General features: G+C 38.4%; 1 protein-coding gene across 4 annotated transcripts in view; it reads left to right on the top strand.

Annotated features, from left to right (window-relative positions):
- The window catches only part of spire1a (spire-type actin nucleation factor 1a), a 40,840-nt gene extending 23,014 nt beyond the window's left edge, over nucleotides 1-17,826 (top strand). The window contains exons 6-19 of one of the 4 annotated variants that reach the window (XM_057828263.1): nucleotides 97-261; nucleotides 393-479; nucleotides 551-680; nucleotides 5,547-5,594; nucleotides 5,683-5,816; nucleotides 5,884-5,971; nucleotides 9,179-9,321; nucleotides 10,095-10,115; nucleotides 10,334-10,366; nucleotides 12,933-13,070; nucleotides 13,144-13,214; nucleotides 13,306-13,333; nucleotides 13,480-13,634; nucleotides 14,804-17,826. In XM_057828263.1, the coding sequence (XP_057684246.1) occupies nucleotides 97-261; nucleotides 393-479; nucleotides 551-680; nucleotides 5,547-5,594; nucleotides 5,683-5,816; nucleotides 5,884-5,971; nucleotides 9,179-9,321; nucleotides 10,095-10,115; nucleotides 10,334-10,366; nucleotides 12,933-13,070; nucleotides 13,144-13,214; nucleotides 13,306-13,333; nucleotides 13,480-13,634; nucleotides 14,804-15,068 (1,506 nt within the window). In that variant the 3' untranslated portion in view covers nucleotides 15,069-17,826. The remainder of the gene's footprint in view (nucleotides 1-96; nucleotides 262-392; nucleotides 480-550; nucleotides 681-5,546; nucleotides 5,595-5,682; nucleotides 5,817-5,883; nucleotides 5,972-9,178; nucleotides 9,322-10,094; nucleotides 10,116-10,333; nucleotides 10,367-12,932; nucleotides 13,071-13,143; nucleotides 13,215-13,305; nucleotides 13,334-13,479; nucleotides 13,635-14,803) is intronic. The other 3 variants (XM_057828264.1, XM_057828265.1, XM_057828266.1) reach the window with 3 other exon arrangements.
- Nucleotides 17,827-20,020: the final 2,194 nt, after the last annotated feature.

The raw sequence follows: 20,020 nt of genomic DNA, 5'->3' as shown, positions 1-20,020 counted from the left end.
AAATTAGTAAAAAAAAAAAAAAAAAAAAAAAAAAAAGCCACTACATGTTAGAATTGCAATGAATTTAGTTTAAAATGTGCTTTGGGGGCGCGACAGGCTCGGTTCTGGGTCCAAGTGATGCGAGACCTGCGCCACGGTGTCAAGTTAAAGAAGGTACAAGAGCGGCAGTACAACCCGCTGCCCATCGAGTATCAGCTGACGCCCTACGAGATGCTCATGGACGACATTCGATCCAAGCGCTATAAGCTTCGCAAAGTTATGGTGAGGAATCAGTGTTGGTCAAAAATATGTTACACATTCTCATTATAGCTATTGTGTGACAAAAATGTGAAAGAATTTTAAAAACAATCCAAAATAATAAGATTTTATCGTGATTCTCAATGTCTCTCCAGGTGAACGGCGACATCCCTCCGAGGCTTAAGAAGAGCGCCCACGAGGTCATCCTTGAGTTCATCAGGTCGCGACCGCCCCTCAATCCTGTGAGTTGACTCTTTATGTGACACTTCTGCGTTTTCGCTACGACTAGTTGACACCGGGGCTCTTTTGCCAGGTGTCGGCCCGTAAACTGAAGCCGACACCGCCGCGACCGCAGAGCCTCCACGAACGCCTGCTGGAAGACATAAAGACGGAGAGGAAGCTCAGGCCAGTGTCTCCGGACGTGGCCCGGAGGACCCGTTTGGGTAAGGACACTTACTCGTATTTCCTCCGATTTGTGGGCGCCTCTTTGACTCTTTTAGTTCTATTTATTTTAGACGTGCAATCTTGTTTTCATACATCTGCCGTAAATTTAAATGCGTTTGTCACTAGTAGACGTCCAATTGATTTGAAGTGTGAGGGTGGCAACGAATGAATCGGGCTGTCTGTTGATTAATCTCGGATTGTTTGTAGTATAATCTGATTGGTTGAAAATTAATTTGGGGGGGGGGGGTCAGTTTGTCTGTGTATTAATCTCATATTGGTTGCAGAATAATTGTAAATTAATTTCTGATTTGGTTGTAAATTCATCTTGGTTTAGTTGTTGATTGGTATTTGGTAGTAGAATAATCTTGGATTGGTTGTAGATTACTCGCGGATTTTCTTGAAAATTAATCTTGTATTTGACTGTAGATTAATTTTGATTCGGTTGTTCATTAATTCTATTTGATTTGATTGTAGATTAATAGTAGAATGATTGTGATTTCATCTCGGATTTGGTTGTAAATCTTGGTTAAATTACTAATTATTGTAGTGTTTGGTTGTGGATTAATCTTGGATTGGTTTTAGATCAAGCACAAAATGGTTGTAAATTAATCGCAGATTTGGCTGGAGATTAATCTTTGATTTGATTGAAGATTTATGGCAGAATAGTTGTAAATCCATCTCAGATTGTCTGTGGATAAATCTTGGATTTTCTGTATATTAAACACAGTCTTCATGTTAATCTCAGATTGGTTGCAGAATAATGGCAGAATGATTATAATTTAATCTATGATTTGGTTCTAAATTATTTTTGGTTCAGTTGATTATTCTAGGATTTGCTTGTCGATTAATCTTGATTAGTTGTAAATTAATCGCAGAATGGTTGTAAATTAATCACGGATTTGACTATAGATTAATCTTGGTTCGGTTGTAGATTAATCACAGAATAGTTCTAAATTTATCTTGGATTGTCTGTGGATTAATCTCGGATTGTCTGTGGGTTCATCTCAAATTGGTTTCAGATTAATGGCAGACTGATTGTAAATTAAAATCTGATTTGGTTGTAAATCAATCTTTGTTTGATTGTTGATTATTCAAGTATTTGGCTTTTGATTCATTTTGGTTCAGGTGTTCATCAATCTTTGATTTGGTTGTACATTAATCACAGAGTAGTTGTGAATTAATCTCAGATTTTATGTGGATTAATCGCAAATTTTCTGTAGATTAATCACGGTCTTCATGTTAAACTCAGATTGGTTGCAGATTACTCGCAAAATGTTGTAAATTAATCTTTGATTTGGCTGTATATCAATCTTTTATTTGGTTGTAAATTAATCTTGGTTCGGTGTATTAATCTAATATTTGGCTGTGGATTAATCCTGGATTGGTTATAGATTAATTGCTGAACGGTTGTAAATTAATCACGGATTTGGCTGTAGATTAATCCTGATTCGGTTGTGCGTTAATCTATGATTTGGTTGTAGATTAATCACAGAACAGTTGTAAATTCATCTCTGTTTTGGTAGTGGATTGATCTCGGCTTGGTTGTGAATTAATCTCGAAGTAGGTTGTCAGTTAATCTCAGAATGGTTCAAATTTTATATAAATTATCAAAATAAAATACATGTTTTGAATAAAAAAGAAAAACATGAGTCCAACAACGAGTCCAAAAATGAACTTTTTTTTTTTTTTTTTTTTTTTTTTAATATAATAAAAATTAGCCAGTATTTACTGTGCAAATCTATCATTTTCTCCAGCAGAACTGTTGTTGCTACTCAGAACAGCAACACCAAAACCAGACCTCCAATTAAAAACTCAAAATGTCAGAAATTCTCTACCCTCAAACACTTTTCCTTTCAAAATTGAAGAAAAACCTGTCGTACGGGATATTGTCACTTGTGGAATTTGCCTCGCGAACCCAAACGACTGCACCCACAAGCACTATTTGTGCTAATTAGATTGGAAATAAGTGCATTAGTGGCATAAATGTGCATACCGTACAGTGTTTGTTGTGTTCTTAGCTTGTTACGTAATTCAACATGTATTGACTTTGGGCCTTCTTTTTCCTCCAACCTGCATACAAACGTGTCAGTCATTCGTCCTCTTATCACGTCTTACAGCTTTGACTCGGCAGGTAAAGAAAGTTTCCCACGCATCACCTTTTTCCTCTGCTATTATTAAGCCGATGTGCTTTCTTTTTATTGTTTTTTTATGAAATGGCCAACACACCCTCTGTTTGTATGTCTTGTCTGTGCTGTCAAATATGTATTTAAGGCACACCCTTGTCACATGGCGCACAATTTTATAAGCAGACGTAACTGGATCTCTTTAAATTGCTTCATTGCTTTAATGTTTTTAAAAATTCACCCCCCCAAAGCCAGTTTGAATTATGAACGTGAAATTTGGAAGGCAAGTAAATCATGAGAAGACTTACAGAAAAGTCTTAAGAAGCCATGCTGGAGAAGACTTAAGAAGTCGACCATTTTGTGTTAAAATAGTTGTTTTGGTCTATTTTTAAAGGAGTAGTCAGTCATTTAATTTGATCGCTAACAAATTTGAGCAACTATGCTAGACAGGTGACCCTAAAATATTGAATTTAGAAATTTTTGGGGTCATTTTTACTTAAATGTACGATGGCAATATAGTTTAATGACAAAACAAAATTGAAATTAGCAAAGTTAAAGTTAGCAAAAGCAAATTCATGTCCAAATATGCACTATTGCTATTTAAAAAAAAAAAATAGATGTATGTATTTCTCAATCAAGTTTATAAATGTAAATATTAATAATTATTTTTAAACATTTTTTTTCATGTAATGATTGCTAATGATAATGATGATGCATTTTTTAAATAATTTAAATGATGTATCTTAGTTAGTCATTTTATAGCTCTTAATTCAAATAATGAATATTACATAAAGTGATAGATGGTTTGCTGGTGAGTGGCGGCCATGTTGGTAGGGCCAAAATTTCCCTTAAAGTGCCTGTGACAGCATAAAAACAATCTTAAATACCATTATTACGAGAATTAGAATCATATTTTGAGACGATTCGACTAACAATTTGGAAAAGGGCAGATGACTTTAAATTAGTCTTTTAATCTTCCGTTTAGCCCTGCCTGTCATTATAGCGCTCTAGCTTCCCCAGCTGGAGGATGACGTCGGCAGGGTCACGATTTCATCTGATTTAGAATTCAGCTCATTGAGGGGGAATTATTCAGAATGAGGAAAATGCGAGGACGAGAGCAGCAAAATGTCATTGTTTCAATCTTTCGACACCAATATTTTTAGTGGATATTCTATTTATCCAAGTATTCACCACAATTGCTAAATAAATGGTATTGTCATGACAAGGAACAGTCTTGTGCTAAATGGAATATGAAATATTAAAAATGCATTTATTTCAGTACGACATGGCAAAATTACTCCATAATGGTCAAGACTGTTGACTTCTTGCACTTCCTGAACGATATTTTATGCCACCGGAGTTAGTCCGGCTTTTGTCCTTTCCCTGCCTAGGCTTGAGGGAACGTAAACAAACCAGGAGGCGTGACAACTAGCTGACATGCTATCCCGAACTGAGCGGCGTTTCCAAGTCTTATTCTCGCCTTTCGAAGCGAAAAATCACACAAAACTAGCCGGGATCATTTCACACGGCGGCGTGGTTGTCGATTGTCTTCACTGATCGACAACCCCCTGTCGGAGGAGCGCGAGCTGGCTGAGCCCAACTCGAGGACAGTGGTCTATTGTCGGGCACATGAAGAGAGCAGAGGGGATTGGAAGTCTGGAAGATGCTGAGAACCATACGAGCATAAGCCAAGTATAGCGCTCTCCCGGCAGGCACGGAAGAGGACCAAAGGGGGTGTGCAACAAGCCGCTGGTCGTCAGCCGAGTGGCCTTCTCGGTGGACAGGAAGCATTGTCACCCACAGAACGCAAGCCACCTCTTTATTAAAACGTGTGCCATGACCCCAGTATTTGACATAATACAAAGCACGATGTATACTCACTTCGTCGTAAGTCCAACGATCCCACAGTTGTCGGACTTGTTTTGGCCATTTTCAGCGGTGAACGGGAACTTTTTGAAACTCAAAAAGGCTCACACGCATCTCCCTGGTGCAGCAACAAAAGCCTGCAGCACATTTTGCTGGTGTGATGCGAAAAATAAACAAATTAATCCACAAAATCAGCTGAATCCGCAGTCCATCTGCATGCTATAAAGCAATGCTGTATTGTGAGATGCTGACCCGGGTGACGTCACATTAGCATTCCTCTTCAATCCAGGAAGGCGCTCATTTTCATTTCGTGGGTGTCAAAAAACTGAATATATAAATCCAAACGGTCCATTTTATTCAGGAGCATAAAATACAGCGTGAAATATGAAATAAACATGCTTTTTGCTGTCATTGGCACTTTAAAAGCAATGCGTAGATATTAAATTACATTGTTTTTGATTAAATAGAAGATATAATTCAACTGAATTAGATATATTTTAATGGTAATTAACTCAGAAGATGTCTTGACGGTGTTTGACGTCTACGACACAGCCCCTCGACACCTGGCACGAATTTCCCCGCCGTGTCCCAACAGAGAGATTACGCTCGCCCGTCTGCGCCGACCGTCATCCTAATCCACACCCGCCGAGGAATATGTCCGCTTACATAACTCACACGGCTGGGATAAATTCACGAATGGCAGATGACGCGTCTAAACGCATCACAGCAGCGACCTAAATCCCGACAACTGAATGAAAATAAGCTATCCTTGCGTCCCTCTTTGTTTGTGCGCACCTCCCTTTCTGCTTGGTCACCGTCCCCAAAGTACCAGTCAGCCATTTTGTGTTTTTAAAGATTATTTTTTTTCCCCCACAGGTGCTGGGAAAAGCCTCAGTACTCCTCATGATTTATGTTGGACTTCAGGTAAGCAGCAAAACATGCTTAAAATGTACTTCCAGACAGTTTCTGAGTAAAAAATTGCTTGAATCTGATTGTTTTTTGGGCCGATTAGACACCCCCGACGCTCCTCGAAAGCTAGCCACTAGCACGCAGTCGCTAACGCGTGGCTCGGCGAACCAGATGAGTCAGAGGAAGAGAATACTTCACGCGCCCACGTTGGCGGAACTCGAAAGCTCCGACTCGGATGTAAGAAATCGCCACAATTGTATTAGTTGTCGGTTTGGACTCTTGAGTACACAAAGTTTATGCGCAGGAGGATACGACAACGACAACAAGGAGTAGCTCAAGCGCCACGCCGTCCTTGATGGACATCTCTCCAGATTCTACTAAAGGCAAAAAATGTAAGTTTTAGAAAGAGCAGTCAAATACACAGTATCGCTATATTTGGTAGAGTGGATACACAAGTACAGTGTTGTATATGGCTACCCTTTTAATTTTCGTCTTGGTGTTTTGGACAATAATACTTATTACTTTTAGTCATATTTTAATAATCTCAAAATGTGTTTGTCTTCATCGAGTTTTTGTTGACGAAAACTCAAGACTAATTTAATCTAGTTTTAGTCAACGTTTACTAAAAATGTTTTCGTCCGTGAATAAGTAAAGGTTTTCAACTATTCCGAATGAACATTGACAGACAACCACATATTGTAGCATCTACAAGAACTATGCCAACTTGGTGATAGTACACACTCAGCAGGAAAAGAGTACATTATTTTCAGTTAATTAGACCCACCTGGATGCCATGAATTTTAAGTAAATAACGAAAGAACAAAAGTTTTACGCTCGTTGTTAGAATTAGCCTAAAGCGAATGTTATGCTAATGCTACGAGTTACATTTATTGTGTGATGATCACTTAGCTCAGACCGTTAAAGGCTAAAGCAGCATTGCATATTCTTTCTGGCCAAGAAAACAATTCTTACCTTGTGTGCAAGCCTGCTTGGAGACTGGAGATGACAGACTGGGGAATCTGCAAGGGGGTGGGGGGGCGTTCAGCACGTCACAAGTGACTCAACCAGACACTTCTACAATGCAGGCTAACTACACATAAATGTCACACATTGTGAACACGTGACGGAAACTATTGCGCATTTTTGAAACTGTCATTAGTCTCGTTATGTTTTGTTCTCCCAAAACATTTTTTTAGCTCGTTATAGTCTTGTCATTGTCATGAAATCAGTGTTTCTTGACGAAAACAACACAGCTGAAGTATGAAACAAGTTATCACGAAAGTCCTTTTTTGACTGACACTATTCGTTCTTTAGTTAAACACAGGCAATGCTATTTAGACCTTTGACCTTATGACCCCAAAATGTAATCACCTCTGGCCTTTCATAGTACATTTACTACAAACTTAATAATAATTCTTGAGTTACCTTGAACACAGACTATGCAATTTAGACCTTGTGACCTTTGACCTCATGACCCCAAGTCTACTTTCGACATGTGAAAGTTTTAAAACCGTTTCATCATTTAAAGATAGATTCAAAGATTTTGCCGATTTAGTAGTGTTTTAGATAAAAAGTTAATTAGGTTAGTAGGCTCGGAAGGTTCGCGACAACAGCCTTCCAGAGAAGTGAAGAACTCCAGAAGAACTGCTTTAAGATGGCGGCCATTTACTAACACCGGCGAGTACAGTGCCCTCCATAATTATTGGCACTCCTGAAAAAGATGTGTTTTTTAGCTTCTGACATTTTTTTTTTTAAAGTCAAATAATATGGGACCTTAATGGAAAAAAAGAGAAAAATCCAACCTTCAACACAAGTGCATTCATTCAGTGGGGAAATAAAGAAAAAAAATATTTGACATCAAATAATGTGTGTCACAATTATTAGCACCCCTGGTGTCAATACTTTGTACAACCCCCTTTTGCCAACAAAACAAGGTCTGGGGACTGAGATGGCCATGGGAGGAGCTTGATTTTGTGTCCGGTGAACCATTTCTGTGTAGATGTGGCCATATGTTTAGGGTCATTGTCTTGCTGAAAGACTCAGTGACGACCCATCTTCAGCTTTCGGGCAACAGATTTTGATTTAAAATGTCCTGGTATTTCAAAGTATTCATGATGCCATGCACCCGAACAAGGTTCCTAGGGCCTTTGGAAGTGAAACTGCCCCACAGCATCACTGACCCACCCCCATACTTCACAGTGGGTATGAGGTGCTTTTCAGCATGCGCATCTTTTGTGGCGCGCCAGACCCACTTAGAGTGTTTGTTGCCAAAAAGCTCAATCTTGGTCTTACACAAAAATACACACGATCCCAGGCTTCAACTGGGACCGTGTGCTTTGGTCAGGTGATGGGTGCCAATAATTATGGAGGGCACTGTATGTTATTTTGTATCTAGTTTTCTTTACATGTGCTCACGCTGCTGTCTCTTTTCGCATCTAGTTCTAGATAAATGTGATATCTACCGTAGCATTATGTGGGCATAGTTTGTTGCGGCTGTCGGCCGCAGTCAGGTATTATTGTTTTTTGTTTTTTTTATCTAGTGGCATGAGTTGAGCATGATGTTTACTCTCTGTCCGTTCCTCATTGCGTCCCTACGACCGTGTTGATTGTGTTTTAGTTTTGCTTTACTTGGCATATTTCAACAATCGGAATTTGGATGTTTGTGGATCGTTCTCGAATCTCCCACGGCTGAATCGCGAATAATCTAAGAATCAGAAATTTCGCACGTCTCTAGAATTTCTTGAGTTATCTTGAATGCAAACATACAAACAATGCAATTTAGACCTTGTGACCTCTGACCTCAAAATTTAATCACCTCTTTAGTTTCAATGCACAAACAGTTACTGCAAATTTAATTACCGTATTGGGCCGAATATAAGACGGTGTTTTTTACATTGAAATAAGACTGAAAATGAGGGGGTCGTCTTATATTCGCGGTATAGATGTTATTCCCATTCACGACGCTAGATGGCGCCAGATATCATTGAAGCAATGTTCTGTCATGACAGATCTCAGCTACTCTCCCCATTCACGACGCTAGATGGCGCCAGATATCATTGAAGCGATGTTCTGTCATGACAGATCCCAGCTACTCTCAAGTTTAACCAGTTTGCATTATTTTATTGCAATGTTTTTCCTTTTTCAGATTTGTTTCAAGACTACAGTTACAGTTAGACTTCACTTTGATGGTTAATGCAGTTATTGCAATTTTGTTGTTTTATCACAATAGATTGGTTTATTTACATTTCAAAATCCAGAAGCCATTCATTTTCAAATGTAATTGCACTTTAGTTTACATATTTAAATGTTCAGATTTTAAGATTTGAATGAGGCAAAATAACATGTTTTTTCTCTCAAATATATTGTTATAATCATTTGTTTCGGGTGTACTGTAATTTTCTGTATGAAAATTAGTTTGGTGTTCAAAAAGTCTTGAAAAAGAGGGGGTCGTCTTATAATCAGGGCCGTCTTATATTCGGGCCAATACGGTATAATATACAATTCCTAATGACTTACTGGTGTAAGTTATTAGGAATTGTACATTTTGAAGTGAGTAGAAGTGACTGTGTAAGTAAGCGTTTTTCTTTTTAATATTTTAGCGCCTCCAGCGTTCCTGCCCGTGTCCGCCACGCCACTGCCGGACAAGCGGCAGGCGGTCTCCCTGCGCCGGCACTCCATCGAGAAGGCGCCCACTGATGTCAGTTCCTTCGTCGTGCCGTCCAAGCAGAGCTCAAAGTCTCTGGTATGTGAATTGCAGATGTCCAAAGCAGCAATATTTTTTTATTATTAATATCGCAATTTTTTTGGATTTTTTTCCCCCAATACACAATATTGTATTATATTTTTATTTTTTATTGATTATTGTTTTTTGTTAGATTATATATTTCCCAACAAAATTTTTCATACTTAACCATATTTTATTATTTTCATTTTTAATGTTTTTAAAAAATTTTTTTTTTTAAAACAATTCCTCCATGGTTAAGTGGATAATTTTTTCATGTCATTTACATCTATAAATTCAATAAAAATCTACAATGAATTGTTATTTATATTAAATTTAGTTTTTCAATTTTGTATTAGCTTTTTAATTGTTAGAATTACTTTTTTTGCAGCACAATTTTGTGCCCCCCCCCCCCCCCCCCCAAAAAAAAAACAAAATAAACTCCCTCCCTCCCACCACATATTTCCAGATAATAAAGTCATTTTAAATCCATTGGCTGCCATTGACGGTGATAGACGTTCGTTCATTTGCTGCCACCACTCCCAGTTCAAATGGATTGGGCGTCTACAAGTGTTAAACTTGTTTAAAGTTGAATTTTAGTTTCATAAAAAAACACTTCCAGCCACCACTGTCCAAATTCATTCGACATCTATCATGTCAAAGACGGCCAATGAGTTACCAAATTCTTCCTTCTACACTAGCCTTATGAAATCTTCGCCCATTATTAAATTGCCCGTCAATTACATCATCATTGTTGTCTATTGACTGGCTTGCTTCCTGTTTTCACGCTGCAGCTGATAGACAACGCTGGCAAGGTAACTCCCTCTACCCCCAGTTTCTGTTATTTTTCTCAACCGTCCACAATTTTTGCTCATCACGCGTTGTCTTTAATACGGTGCAGTTCCTTCCGAATTACGACGTGTAACGTAATCTTCCAAAACATGATGAGTTTATGGAACGAAACGATATAATTACGTTCAAGTTGAGTTTAGCATAACTCAAAAACAATCCTGTGTTTGTGAATGTTGTTCAGGTTCAAGCTGCCGCTAAAGCCACTAAAGGCACGGTATGTCATCTTAACCCTTTCATGCACGAATTATGATTTTTTTTTTTTCTTCTTAAATTATTTTATTATGTTTATAAAGGACAGGGATATTAAAATTGGGCCCTAATTTGACATCCAATTGGAGTATTAGTGCTACTATGACATTTTTTTGCAATGGGCAAAACAACACTATATAGCATATTTTCTGGACTATAATGCTGCTGCGTTCATGTGGTGTCGTAAATATGGTAAATACTACTTGTCGAGTACAAAATTGCATGTAAACGCCCCCTCAAGTAGTATTTTGTACTGGAGAAGTAAGATTTTTTTGTGATACCTGAGTTTCCCAGGTGGGTGGACCTTTTACTTTTCAAAATGGCGCGCGCAAACAAGAAGTTGTTCATGATAAGAAACTAGAAGTTTTTTTAAAAGATTTATCATCAATTTCACTTTTATCAATATACAAGGTAGTCCCCGGATTACAGACGAGTTCCGTTCCTGCTCAGGCGAGGTAACCCAAATTTCCACGTGAGTTTGATTTAGAACTTTAAAAAAAAAGCTATACAAAAAGTCCAAAAGTAATGTATTTTGTTTAATGGTGCAGGATACACTGCCCTCTGGTGGCAGCATTGGGTCTGGCTGGACTGTCGTTTAATAATGCGCCCATACCGGAGCACTCAGAACTCTCGCATGTATAAAGGATAGCTGTGCTCAGGTTTGGCCCACATAAGGCTGTAAGCTGCTTCAGCTAATATATGTTTGTGTATGCATTTGTAATTAAGTTTACAGCCACAGATTGTGGCGTTATGTGTGAGCACGTCTTGGCAGAAAAATCAAAAGTCTTATCAATGTGAGTGGGGGATAATGTTTTTCAGTGACATCTTATGTGATTTAGCTTCCTGCTGTCCGTAGTAAACATTTTCAGACACAGACTGGTCTTTTCTAGTCTCCCACTGTATTAAAAGTCAAAGCCGAAAGCTACATACTCTTGGTCATATTTCCTCGTTTTAGCTCTTCATATCTCCAGTGCTCTTTGCTGTATGTTCGTTTAGTTCAAAAATACTGCGCACACTCTGAAAATGAGAGCGCCACTTCCACCCACTGAGTGGATGTGCAATTACGCTTTATTCTAGTATGCCAAAAAAGTGTTTTCCTCAATGTCACATGCGCCACCCCCGGCATCGCTCTGCCCCCCTATTTGAGAAGTACTGATCAAGTTGATGCATAATGCAACCCCAACAACTACTACTACTGCACCTTACAGTGCCCTCCATAATTATTGGCACCCCTGGTTAAGATGTGTTTTTTTAGCTTCTAATATGTTTTTTATTCAAATAATATGAAGTATGGGGGTGGGTCAGTGATGCTGTGGGGCTGTTTCGCTTCCAAAGGCCCTGGGAACCTTGTTAGGGTGCATGGCATCATGAATGCTTTGAAATACCAGGACATTTTAAATCAAAATCTGTTGCCCTATGCCCGAAAGCTGAAGATGGGTCGTCACTGAGTCTTTCAACAAGACAACGACCCTAAACATATGGCCAAATCTACACTGAAATGGTTCACCAGACACAAAATCAAAATCAAGCTCCTCCCATGGCCATCTCAGTTTTGTTGGCCAGACCTTGTTTTGTTGGCAAAAGGGGGTTGTACAAAGTATTAACACCAGGGGTGCTAATAATTGTGACACACATTATTAGATGTCAAATAATTATTTCTTTATGTGGGATTTTTTCCCCACTGAATAAATGCACTTGTATTGAAGGTTGGATTTTTCTCCTTTTTTTCCATTAAGGTCCTATATTATTTGAATTAAAAAAAAATTATTAGAAGCTAAAAAACACATCTTAACCAGGGGTACCAATAATTATGGAGGGCACTGTATAATGCAATGCGCTCTCTATATGAAAACAGTTTTCAAATAGGCTATTCATTGAAGGTGCGCCTTATATTCCGAGGCACCTTATAGTGCAGAAAATACGTTAATAAGCATAGGGTTTGTTTGTTTGTATGTTTGTTTCTGCTGAATTAAAAAATTGTGCCACAAATTGTGACTTCTACTCCGGTGAGACTTACAGTGGTGTGCGACTTATAGTCCGAAAAATATGATAATTTTCGATGAAATGACTGATTTAACTGAAGGTAAAAAATCATTCAAATAGTAATGAATTTTTTTTTACATCCATGAGTAATAATAAAAAAATCTACATAAAATTGAAACAAATAATTTGAAAAAAATATTTTATAATTTTTTTGTTTGTATATTTCTCCTTGGGTGCTATTGACAGCAATAGATCGGACATCTATTGCTGTCATTAGGTGTGTTCTATAACAATTTCCCCTCTTTTTCTAACTACCACAACACACACTGTGCTCTGGGCTGGCAGCGAAAGAGTTAAGCTAATGGTAATGTTTGAAGAGGTGTCCACTGTTTAAAAGTAACAAAAAAAACCATGTCTGGGCACATCCTCGCCATCCGCTTTCTTGGGACGTCCTCTCACAAAACTGTTGATGACTTTCAGTGGCGGTGTTCTGTCGGTTGCTCATTTCTTATGGCATGAAGGCATCTCGCTGGTCTGATTTCCACTAGGAGGAGTTCTGCTTCCCGGTGGAGTGCCTGGCGCTAACCGTGGAGGAGGTCATGCACATCCGGCAGGTATTAGTCAAAGCCGAGCTGGAGAAGTTCCAGCAGTACAAAGACGTCTACAACGCGCTCAAGAAAGGAAAAGTAAGAGCGAGAAGCAATCGGATGGTTTCTTTGGTTCGGATATGCTGATTTTTAATGTAATGTTTGTTTGTAGCTTTGCTTTTCGTGCCGGGTAAAGAGGTTCTCTTTCTTCACCTGGTCGTACACGTGTCAGTTCTGTAAGAGGTAATAGCAAGTTGATTTATTAAAGAAAAATTTTATTGAGTTACTGTTTAAAAGGGAAGTGACCTTTGACCTCTTGGTTGTTGTTTTGTAGGCCCGTGTGCTCACAATGCTCAACAAAGGTAAGATAACAAATTTTAAGCACAAAACTGATTCAGGGAAAAATTTATTATCATTTTTTAAAAATATATATACATACTGTAAGTATTTGATTTGTCTTCTGGTTGAAGGCTAACATAGTGTACTTGTATACGCTTTTTCTGTCCAGATGCGACTTCCTTCCAAGCCGTACGCTACATTGCCCATTTACTCTTTGGGCCCTAGCGCCACATCAGCTAAAGACGAAAAAGCCGGCGCTTCATCTGAGACTGGGAGGCAGACGTTCGGGTCCTCGCAGAGCCGCCGCAGTTTTCGTGTCTACAAGTCAGTCAATACAGTTTTTTTTTGTGTTTTATACCTTATTTTCTGGACTATAAGTCGCTTTGGAGGATAAGACAAACTAGTCAAAAAATCCATCAGACAAGGAAAAAAGTAGAGATAAATCACATCGGATTAGAAGTCGTATCATATGTTGTCCACCATTTATTGCCAAGTAGCACAAATGCAGTCACTAGTTTTACTTCAGTTCAAACGAATTGAATAGTTTCCAAAACCATGGCTTTACTGCCGTGTTGCACATAGTACTGATTAACAGTACTGCTGCTAGTGCTAAGATAAGCCGCTTTTGGACTGTCGGAACCTGAGTACTTACTGGACTGTCTCAGAAAATTAGAATACACAATATTCTAATTTTTTGAGACAGTCCTGTGTATATATACAGGACTGTCTCAGGAAATTAGAATATTGTCAGAAGGGTGCCGCACTAAAGGGAGGGGAAAAGCAAGCTGGAGACACCCATGTGATTTTGATTGGCTATGTGTGGGCATGTAGGTGGAACTAACTAAATACACGTGTGTAAGCAAAGGCACTTAGATAAAGTGGTCAGAATGACCCAGACACTTCAGTTATGCAACGCTGCGGCCATGGAAGATGTCCTCGACTGGAAGATGTCCTCGAAAGTCTAGACGAAAGTCTAGACGTCAGGTGCTGAAGATGTCCCGGAAGGTCTAGTTACGCAATGATGCGGCCATGAAGCAAGGCAGTTGTCATCCCAATCCTCTTTACTCTTTGTAACACTTAAACGTTATACTACAACCTAGTATAGCAAGCAATAATCATTTACTGGTTATATCAATAAGAAAAAATATGGCAATATGTATTATGTATGTATTAGATCTGTATGAGCACAAGCAAATATTCAATCAACCCTCGATAATTAACTCAACATACAGTGTACCGGAACATATTTCCTCCACACCCTTCTCACCTTGTTAACATTTTCATGCCTGTATGTAATCCATTCCATGGCATCAGTGAAAGTCCCTACCTCAGAGTAGGAACTAAAATGGTTCTCGGAACTCGAGTTCCTGGAGCTTAGTTCCTAAATGCGCAAAAACTAAATGTTTTAATAACTACCACAGCACATATTCTGTGAATACTACCCATATACGTTGCATTATGCAAAACCTCCATTTGTTTGACGTCTTCATCAGATTCTCCAAGGACAACAACGCGACGTCACCGCCCACACGGAGCGAGCTGGACCTTCCCAAGGAGCTAACGGAAGACTGGGCGTCCATGGAAGTATGCGTAGACTGCAAGAAATTCATCACCGAGATCATCTCGTCCAGCAAGCGCAGCCTGTCCGTGGCTGGCAAGCGCGCGCGCCTCCACCGTCAGACCCGCTCCTTCTACCGCAGCTCGTCGGCATCCGTCGACTTCCGGTCCTCGGTGCGCGTCGCCGTCCACGAGGCGTAGGGCAAATCACGTGGCGGGTTCTTCCTGCTAGCCAAAGCCGCTTCCCGCGCTCAGGAAACGTAGGAGAATGTCAAGAATGAAGGACGGACAAAAATGCTTGTAAATAGCATCCAATCCTGACCCAGCAAGTTTTTTCCACGTAGCACTCAGGAACAAGAAGCGATTGTCGCCGCCCTCAGGTCGTGTCCTCATTCTTTCGCCAACATTTTTAGTCTAATTACACTAAATAATAATTTCCTGACCCTGATTGGAAATTGTTTCTTTGCACATTTTATGCCAAATAAGCAGCTTTGACTACTTTGCTCATCGTGGAAATGACAGTTGAACCCTTTCGGTGGCATTGACGATGAATCGAATATCTTTTTCATCCAATTACATACATACAATTTAAATTTTGTTCCAAGGAGACGTCCAATCCACTTAATGTGGATGGGCTGGCAGTGAATGAACATCGGTTGATTCTCTGCCAGCCCTCTCACTTGTAATGGGTTGGACATCTATCACAGTCAGTGGCAGCCAATGGGTTAATCTCAGAATAGTTGTGTATTAATCTCGAATCAGAATAAACTTGGATTTGGCTGTGAATTAATCTCAGATTTGTTTTAGATTAAACAAATTGTTTTTTTGTAGATTAACTCACAACCGATTTCAGGTTGATCTCAGATCAATTGTAGATCAAATTTGCATTTGGGTGTGAATTTGAGATCAGTATCTTAATTCCAGATTTGTTGTAGATTAAACTAAAATCTGTGGGTTAATATACCGGTTGTCTCAGATTGGTTGTGGGTTAATCTCTAATCGTTCATGGATTAAATTTGGATTTGGTTGTGAATTAGTTTGAGATCAGCAATATCCTAATCTCAGATTTGTTGTAAATTAAACTAAAATTGTATGTTGTCGATTAATCTCAGATCGGTTGTGGGTTAATCTCGGAATGGTTGTGTTTTAATCTCGGATCGGTTATAGATTAAATTTGGATTTGGTTGTGAATTAATTTGAGATTAGTAATATCTTAATCTCAGAATTGTTGTAGATTAAATGAAAATCGTCTGTTGTAGATTAATCGGTTGTGAGTTAATCTCAGAGCGGTTGTAGATCAAACTTGCATTTGGGTATGACTTTCGAGATCAGCAATATCTTGATCTCTGATTTGTTGTAGATTAAACTACAATTGTTTGTTGTAGATTAATCTCAAATCAATTGTGAGTTAAACTCTGATCGGTTGTATATCAAATTTGCATTTGGGTGTGAATCTGGGATCAGCAGTATCTTTATCCCAGATTTGTTGTAGATTAAACTAAAATTGTGGGTCACTATACCGGTTGTAGATTAATATACAACTGATCTGAGATTAATCTTGGATTGGTTATGGATTAAACTTGGATTTGGTTGTGAATTAATTTTAGATCAGCAATATCTTCATCTCAGATTTGTTGTAGATTAAATTTAAATTGTCTGTTGTAGATTAATCTCAAATCGGTTGTGAGTTAATCTCAGATCGGTTGTAGATCAAATTTGCATTTGGGTATGACTTTCGAGATCAGCAATATATTCATCTCTGATTTGTTGTAGATTAAACCAAAATTGTCTGTGGGTTAAAATAGCGGTTAATCGCTGATCGGTTATGGGTTAATCTCGGATCAGTTGTGTATTAATCTCTGGTTGTAGATCAAATTCTGATTTGGTTATGAATTTGAGATCAGCAAAATCTTACTCTCAGATTTGTTGCCGATTAAAACTGTCTATGGGTTAATATCTGTTGTAGATTAATATCATGCATTCTGTAGCTTCTTCTCAGATTGGTTGTGTATTAATCTCAGATCAATTGTAGATTAATCTCAGATTATCTGTGGAATAATTTTGAAACGGCCATATATTATTCTCTGATCGCTTTGAGAGCAATGTGAGATTAACCTCAAAATGATACAAAATGGATCTCTGATTCATTCAGTTTGCTCCCATCCCACCAATTCAAATCGATTGGACGTCTATCAATTGGAGCCAATTAGTTAATTTCATATTTTTCCAATACAGAAGTGGATTTTCCATCTCTTTGCTTTAGTCCTGTTTGATCAAATGATATACCTTTTTCAATTTAAGGGTGTAAATTGCCCAAAAAAATTAAATAAAACCACAAATTCCAACAACTTTGAAAACAATACTTCCTCCCAAATTTCAGCTTTCCAGACTAATTTTTTATAACCATTTTCCCCAACTTCAACACTGTATTTTCAAGTGTGCCTGGTGCCAAACTGCTGTTTATTTCTGAATGTTTTTTTTCTATTTGTACATAGTGTACATGTATGCAGTACTACATATGGGACTCCTCAGTGGGCTTCATCTTCATCACCGTTCTGAATGTTGTACATGTTGTAAAGCTCCAAAAGCTACAGATTTAATACAATTTTTTGTTTATGAATGATCAAATGTTTGTCAAATCAAAAACTTATCTTTACAAAAAGTACTCAACTGCGCTTATATTTAATTATTTATGTCTTTTTTTCTTTTTCGTCTTAATACTTGATTTTCTCTATTTTCCCGCTCGGGTTTTTCATGAAGGATTAATTTTTCAGTCGTCACACAAAACCAACTTGATTGTTTCAAGCTTTAAATGACCTCTTGTGACTCAAACAAAACCAGCCGGTCTTGTTCTCGAATGACGCTTGTGTTACTTCCTTAAACTTGATTTTAGTTTTAGGCTGCTGCCTGGAATGTGTGCATGCTACTATTGTCGTTTAATAATAAAACATTGCGTTAATAGGTGTGACTTGCAGTCATTTATTTGTTCGGTAGGTCTCGCATCACATTAAAGTACAGTAATTTTCGCACTATAAGGTGCACCTGGCTAAGTCGCCACCCACCAAATTTGACAAGGAAACATTATTTGTCCTTAGACGAGCTGCACTGTAATATGGGGTCTTTACACCAAAACATACTCACTGGTAACCCTTTATTTGACAATGGCATCATACGACTGTCATAAGACCAGATGAACCACCATGAAGCTTTGAACCAATTGAGTGCAAAGCTTTCATTGCTTCAAGAAGCTTCATTTGGCCATCACTGCTCCCTTGAGGGAGACAGTTAACCTCTGCTGCCACCTGCTGTCAACACTTGTCCAACATGCCTCCTAGCATGCATTGCAGCGCTACAGATGTAAATAACAATCAAAATTCATGTTCTGTGCTAATTATTTCTGAAATTACTGTTCCAGAGATTTCATTTATTGCTAGTTATGATATTTGGTAACAGTTTATTTGACAGTGGCACCATAAAACTGTCATTAGACCATCATAATTATGATATGACTCTGTCATGAGCATTTATGAATACTCATAACATGTCATTTCGTGTCATCCGGCAAATTATCTCACTTTTGAATGGATGTAAAAGATGTGAGCTGGACATAAATGCAGTTAGTGACATAATTTGCCGGAATGACACTTAATGACATCTGTCATAAGCATTCAATAATGCCCATGATAGTGTCATGTCATAATTATGACAGTCTTATGACGCCGCTGTCAAATAAAGTTACCAATCAACCCAAATAAATCAACAAATACACCGCACTGGACTATAAGTCGCATGATTCAAACTGAAGGAGAAGAGTAGCGGCTTATGGTCCGAAAATTACGGTATGTATAACAATATCAAACTTAATATACTCGCTCCTTCTTTCCCTTCTATATTTAATAATGGCACAAAAATACAATGTAGCACTTAATTCTGCCAAGATTACAGCTTTTCTCAAAATAAATAAATCCATCATTGAGGCTCGCCAGCTTCACTTGTTCACAGTATTTTTAATAACAAAAGACTATAATGACCTCTGGTGGTAGAAAAGCATACTGTAAGATTGTAATTGTTTATTTCCACCCACGTCTCAAACGTTAGATTTCTCCTACACATATTATCAGTCTCCACTTTTCATCGAAAAAGTTTAATCTGGCATGAATCACTGCATATTTTGTACATTTATGCATTTGCATCAGCAACCAGTCTTGAGTACAACTGGAACATTGGCTCCCTCTAGTGGTAAACAAATGATAGCCATAATTAAAAATCGTGATAATTCAGATCGGACCTTATTGAATTTTTTTCCAGACCTATTCCACATTTATCTACATATTTAGGCTGTTATTCCACATTTACCATACTTTACTAGCAATGTGCCACATTGGCGGCCATGTTGCCAAGGGCGAGATTCCCATCATAGAAAATACGTGGACTAGAGGTGCAACGATTAATCGATAACTACCGTAAGTGAGACAATTTGCTGGATAACACAAAATGACATGACAGCGTCACGTCATAATTATGATTGTCTAATGACAGTCTTATGGCAACACTATCAAATAAAGTGTTACCAAATACCATAACTAGCAATTAATGAAACAACTGGAACAGTAACTGAAGAAATAATCAGCATAGAAAATGAATTTTGATTGTTATTTACATCTGTAGTGCTGCAATGCATGTTAGGAGGCATGTTGGACGACAACATTGTTAAAGGCAGGTGGTAGCAGTGGTTGAACGTCTCCCCCAAGGGAGCAGTGATGGCCAAATGAAGCTTCTTGAAGCAATGAAGCTTTGCAGCCAATTGGTTCAAAGCTTAATGGTGGTTCATTTGGTCTTATGACAGTCGTATGATGCCGCTCTCAAATAAAGTGTTACTGGTTAATATCTTTCGATGTAATTATCCCATAGCACAGTGAGGACAGCTGCGGCTCAATAGTCCAGTACATCTTATCTATGAACAAATGTCGTTTTGGTGTCAAATTTTGTGGGTGGCGGTTTATAGTTTATCGTCAGCTGCGGCTTATAGTGCCAAAATTACGGTAGTCAACTAGCAAATTAATTGACAACTATTTTGATAACCGATTAATCGTTTGAGACCTTCTTCACCTTAAACTAGTCTAAATTCTTGAAATTATTATTTGTTCTGAAAG

The sequence above is a fragment of the Corythoichthys intestinalis genome, chromosome 22 (genome assembly GCF_030265065.1).
Source record: "Corythoichthys intestinalis isolate RoL2023-P3 chromosome 22, ASM3026506v1, whole genome shotgun sequence".
Classification (NCBI taxonomy): domain Eukaryota; kingdom Metazoa; phylum Chordata; class Actinopteri; order Syngnathiformes; family Syngnathidae; genus Corythoichthys; species Corythoichthys intestinalis.
Note: the sequence above shows the minus strand (reverse complement) of the source record. Positions and strands in the feature narration are given on the sequence as shown.